At 49.9% G+C, this 6,000-nt stretch overlaps 1 protein-coding gene across 2 annotated transcripts in view; it reads left to right on the forward strand.

Annotated features, from left to right (window-relative positions):
- RAB6A (RAB6A, member RAS oncogene family) overlaps positions 1-4,703 on the forward strand; it is a 42,892-nt gene extending 38,189 nt beyond the window's left edge. For both annotated transcript variants that reach the window (XM_064643944.1, XM_064643943.1), the window contains exon 8: positions 1,722-4,703. In XM_064643944.1, coding sequence (XP_064500014.1) covers positions 1,722-1,786 — 65 coding nt within the window. In that variant the 3' untranslated portion in view covers positions 1,787-4,703. The remainder of the gene's footprint in view (positions 1-1,721) is intronic.
- Positions 4,704-6,000: the final 1,297 nt, after the last annotated feature.

Consider the following 6,000-nt stretch of genomic DNA (forward strand, 5'->3'; position numbering starts at 1 on the left):
AGTTTGATCACCAGGCTCTAAATGGAAGTGCAATGAGGGCACTTGGAATTGGCTTCCTGCAGCCTGCAGATAGCAGCAATGGAACGGGATTATTGGGGGTGGATTTCCCATCAGCTTTTTTTGCAGGACATGGAGAGTTCAGGGATCTCAGACCACTCGTGCTCAGAGATGGAGCTGGCAGGGAATCTCTGACTTAAATACCCAGCGAGTTCAGAGCAGCCAGATGGACCAAATATTTGAATTATTGGTCTCTTGTTTCTCTTCCCGTGTTTATTTTCTCCAAACCTCTCTAAAACCAGCTTCACCCCCCTGAGGGGACAAGCTGGAAGTCCCAGCAGTGTGATCTCTGTGTTCCCTGATAAGGGAAACACTGAGGTTGGGGATTAGCATTCAAAGCTCCTCCTGGGAAAGGCTCCTTGAGGTTGGAACTGGAGGGCATCCGTTGGGAATCCGAGTGCTGCAGAGGGAGCAGCTTGTCACAGGTTCAGAGCAACCAGTTCTGCAGTGTCCTTGTGGGATGTCAGCTGGCATTGGGAGGAGGAATTCAGGCTTTGCTGGCTGGTGGTGGGGTGAGCAGAGAGGTTTGACTGGAGCAGGGATGGATGGGAATGTTCAGGATGGCACATAGGGGGTTAGGGATGTGCACAGCCTGAGGAGGAACAGCCTTGCTGGAATGTGCTGCTGGGGCTTCTGACAGAGCACACCATCTCTCTGGAATCATGGAATCACAGGATGGTTCGGCTTGGAAGGGACCTTAAAGCCCATCCAGTCCCACCCCTGCCATGGGCAAGGACACCTTCCACTAGCCCAGGGTGTCCAACCTGGCCTTGGACACTTCCAGGGATGGGATACCCACTATTCCAACCCTCTCCTGCCTGTCCCAGAGCCAAGTGTGGACAGGGGAGGCAGAGGGGGAAGTACTTGCCTGTTGCCTGTGGAGCAGAGGAGCAGGAGTTTGGGAAGGAAGTGAGCTGTCCCTTCCTGGGTTCCTTCAGGCTCTTGCCACCTCCAGAGGTTCCATGTTCTCCTGGGTGCCTGCTGCTCTCTGGGCTGGAATACTGAATCCAGCATTGATTCCACTCTGGGGGTTTCCAGGCTGGGACTGGTTCCCTCTGAACAAGCGACAGGATAAGAGGAAACAACCTCAGGTTGTGCCACGAGAGGTTTAAGTTGGATATTACGGAAAGTTTCTTCCCTGAAAGGGTGGTCAGACACTGACACAGCTGCCCAGGGCAGGGATGGAGTCTCCATTCCTGGAGGGATTTAACAGCCATGTGGATATGGCACTTGGGAGCAGGAGTCAGTGGTGGCCTGGGCAGTGCTGCAGAATGGTTGGACTTGATGGTCTTGGAGGTCTTTTCCAACCTAAATGCTTCTGTGATTCTGTGGAAACAGTGATTAGACCCTTCAGGGTATCCACACATCTTTAATTCCTGCAGCAGGAGATCCCTGGGATCACTGGGAAGAGCATACTCTGGTCAGAGACAACTTTGGGGGCTGACGTTGTTTCTCCGCATATTTATCATGGGCACGAGGGTGTGGTGAGAAACCTTGATCTCAGCTTTGCTTTGGAACTGGTCTTTCCAAGTCTTCCATGGAACACTGAAATTCCAGGGAAACACTGAAATTCCGGGGGAACACTGAAATTCCAGGGAAATACTGAAAACACCAGTGAGGGAAACAGAGCTGGAGACCCGTTTGCCTTAACTCCCTCCTTCCAGTGATTGACATAAAACTGGAAAAGCCTCAAGAGCAGCCTGTCAGTGAAGGAGGCTGTTCCTGCTAATCCCATGTGGCTCCCACCTTTCTCCAGAACATCACTGCTCCCCCTCCCTGTCCTCTCCATTGACTGCAGTGTGAATATTGGCTTGAACCTCCCCCTTCCCGTGATAACGTATCCCAGTTCCTCATCGCTGCCTGTCTCGTGGAGATGATTATTGGCTTCACAAGCACACACACACACACAGAGAAAAATGTCAGTGTCTTCATTATTTATAAGAAAAAAAAAAAAAAAGCCAAAATATCCCAGCGTATCCTAGTTATAACTTTAAAAAAAATGGGGAAAAAAAAAAAAAAAAGAGACAAAAATAGGTACAATTTCTTAATATTTGTTCCTTTTTTAATATGTTATGATACCGCACTTTGGAATGAGGGCGACCGAGTAAGTTTGGGATTGGACTTAGATGGGATGTTATGTGCAGAAGAAGGCTTGCAAATCTGACCCATTGGAGTTCTCTGAGGATCTGGGAATGCGTAGACAGCGGGAATCGTGGGCAGAGGCGGCGCATGCCAAGGGCTAAACGCTTCTCCTTGATAATCCAACAACAAAGTGAACCCAAGCTCTTAATTCCCTTGAGCAGAGCGAGTCTGCCTGGTGTCCAAACCCCACCCCAGCAGGGCTTGACACCACCACAGGCTGCTGGAGTTGGGAATTCCACGTTTCCAAGGAAGCGTGCTGGGAAATCCGGAGAGGGGCTCTCTGAGCGGGATGAGTGGCTTCTGGAGGATTTTTGGGGAGGGGAGGAAAGGGTGGATGTGCATTAGCAAAACACTTGCAGGAAACAGGGAAATAATGTTTCGAGTGCAAGATGAGTTTTAAGAGCAATTTTTTTTTTTCTTTGTAAGTAGAAAACATGGATGAAGTGAATTATTCCTGCCTGAGAGACAGGAACAGAATGTTCCAGGTGTTTGGAGGAGGAAGCATTTTGCTTCTTTTTCTTTTTCCTTTTTTTTTTTTTTTTTAAGGGGAAATAGTGAAATCAGGACTGGCACTAAAACCTGCCAAAGCTGATCGAAACCTTGGAAATTTGGGAGAGAGAGGGAAGAGCAGGTGGCTGCCCCAGCAGAGAGGGAATTGCTCCTGCTTTTCCGGAGCGTAGGTCGGTGGGGGAAGGGGGTGTTTACTTTGATCCTACAGAAATCTAGTTGAGACAACTTAGATGGAAAGGGGGGGACTTGAGTAGGATGGAAACCAACTTCTGATTATGCAGATTTATGCCTTTATTTTTTAGCTTTTTGGGGTTTTTTTTATGTTCAGTCTTCCGAGTCGGTTTAGTTTGGTTCACTAGAGCTGTATAGTTTGGTTAAACAAGTAGCAATTCAGTTTTCTATTGAACTAAGCTTCCAAGTAACCATTTTTTTTTCTTTGGTATTTATTTCTTGGCTTAATTTGTTTGTTTTTTTTTTTTACTCTGTTCAGTACTGATTTTGTGGGTTTTTTTTTTCCTTTGGCTGAGGAATCTGTTGTAGAGCTTTTGCTGGTGTTGCTGGATGTAGCTCCCCGAGACCCACAGAATGGAACACACTAGAAGTGCACCCTTTTAATCTTTACTAGTTCATTGTGAAGTTGCTGTGTAAGTTAATAAAAAAAACACACCTGTAAATACCTTGTTTGCTGGGCAGATCTGGCCGAGTTGCAGGGAAGGAATTCCTGAGTCTGGGTTGCGATTGCTGCTTAGAAGGACAATTGCCAGGGAATATTCAGGCTCCTCCTTGGTTCTCCTTGCCCTTTTCCCTGCCACTTAAAATGGGGGAGAGGAAGGGAAATCGTCCTCACCACCACTTCCCACCAGGAAACGGGCATAAAAGAGTTGGAATTCTTCATTCCTGAGGGGCTCGTGCCCTGCCCTGGGTTTCTGGCAACTCTGCACAACAATAACTCAAAGGCAGAACGAGATGTAAAAGTGCTTTTCTAATGCAATATTAAAGGCATTAAAGGAGTTTTTTTGACGTGGCATGTCTTGAAATAAACATCAATGATATGTGACAAAGGACCATTCTTTCTTTAAAAAGAACCTGTCTGGGGGAAGGAAACCTGGCTGCTTTTCCTGTATTGTACTGTCCTTACCTTGTGCAGAAATTCCTCATCCCGCTGCTTCTTCCTTGGCTTTCTTCTTCCTTTGGTTCTTCATGCAGCTTCTCCTGGTCCTCAGTTGGCTGTTTCCCACCAGCACATCCTTGGTTTTCTTGCTTCTGGTAGACCCAAGCCCCCTCTGCTTCCCGTGGTCCCAAGCTTTAAGCACTGGATTTGCAAGGAGCTGGCTGAGCCCGGGGGTTTCCCAGCTTTTCCTGCAAGACCTGAGAGCAGGTTTGGCCATGATTCCTGCTAAACAAAGGTCTGGAGAGCAGCATTCCCACAGCTCCCTGGGGCTGCAGGAACATGGATGAGGGTGTGGTTTGGCACTTCTCCACCATGAGGTCCCTGGGTGTGCTCAGGTACGTTCTGATAGTCCTTGCTGTTAGTCCATGCTTAACGTGCCCACAGCCCTAATCCCAGTTCTCCAGAGAAAACACCCTTCCAAAGTGAGCACAGAAGCAACATGATCTTTTTTTTTTTTTTTTTTTTTTCCACCATCTGGTTTCAGGTTTTAGTTTTCCTTTGCTCCTTGGGAACTGTGGGAAAAGACCTTTCTAGTGCTGCCTTTGGTGTGATTTTTGGGGTGAGGGTCTCGGCTCTGTTTCTTTTCCCCTCCTTGCTCTGCCCTGCTCATTGTACAGCCCCATCACGCAGCTTTTCCATGCCTCACCTTTTGTCTTGATAAAAGTAGTTGAAGAAATTGTGTAAGGGGGTGGTGGGGGGGGAAAGGTTCCTTTTCTTCGTGTTGGAATGTCACTGGTACCTCAGCTCTGTTTGATAATGGCAACGACGACAACAGAACAAATCCTTAGCGCTTGAACTAAATAAATACCTGTCTCATTGGAAAGCTCTGGGTCTCTTCTCTCCATCACAACACAGGTGGGAGGTGCAGCTCCGGATTTGGGGGCTGGAAGTGCCGCAGGAGGAGTTTTTTAAGGGCAACAGGAATTTTTTGGGGAGTTTCTTTGCAGAGGGAAGACATGGAGCTGTGCGTTTGCTGTTCCTCCGGTTCCACGCGGTGTCTCTGCCATTTTCCAGCTGTGCCTTTCTGGGCCTTTCCCGCTGTTCCCTTTCCAAGGGCCTCAGCTTCCCTGGGACACGGGTGGACCAACCCCACCTTCCCTGTGGAGGATCCTCCTTAAGCCTTGGAGCTGGGCAGGCGGGGCCGGGGAGGTGAGTACCAGTAACAGATGCTCGTGGATGAGTTATCCTTGTCTTTCCTGGAGTAGAGAATCATGGAATCACAGGATGGTTGGCTTGGAAGGGAGTCCCAACCTGCTGCCATGGGCAGGGACATCTTCCACATGACTTGCTCCAAGCCCCTGGTCAGTAGAGAAGGGAATTCTCTGGATTTGGTGTGGGAACACCAGCATCCCAACCTCAGTCACTTGGTGAAGGGCTGTGAATCAACTAATTGGGAAGCTGTGGGGGTGTGCTGGAATTCAGGGATATGGGAAGAACCATGTGGGGACAAGTCACTGGAGGAGGTTTTTGTCACAGGGTAATTTCTCTTCCTTGTACTTGGCACCTCCAGGTCCTGGGAGCCTTTGGAAACCCCACATTCCTCTCTGGGCAGTGGGTTTGGGATGGAAGGAGCCAAGTGGGATGTCAGAGGGTGGTGTCTCCAAAGTGTGACAGTCCCAGTTCCTCTTTGGAATTGAGCCTTGGGTCTGCCACCTCAGACACTGGGATCCCAATTTCCCTCCTCTGAATGGGGGCTGGATTAAACTGCAGGGAAAGGGTGGGGGGCTCCCAGAGGGTGCTGGTCCCAGTGGGTTGAGCTCTGCTCCCAGCCCTGCTCCAAACTCCGACAGGGAGCGTCTGGCTCAGCCTGGATGGTGCTTGTGGCTTTTTTGCCCGCTGATGGGATCAGCCGTGATTTTTCCAGGCTGGAGCATCCACAGCATCCTCCTGGCAGCGTCTGCAGAGCCGCTGCAGCCGCCGGCGCCGTCCTCTGGCTGCAGCTGTGCTTCCAGCGGCGGAATCCTCGGCAGAGCGGAGCGCAGGGGCTCTCCCGACCTGCTGCAGCAGCTCCTTTTTCCATGCTGGGCATGTCCCAGCTCCGGAAGGAAGATAAATGGGATGGGCAGGCTGCGGCACAGGCAGCTGCAAACAGCCGGCCCTCTCCTCCCATCTGCATTCCC

Source organism: Pseudopipra pipra, chromosome 2, assembly GCF_036250125.1.
Source record: "Pseudopipra pipra isolate bDixPip1 chromosome 2, bDixPip1.hap1, whole genome shotgun sequence".
Lineage (NCBI taxonomy): Eukaryota > Metazoa > Chordata > Aves > Passeriformes > Pipridae > Pseudopipra > Pseudopipra pipra.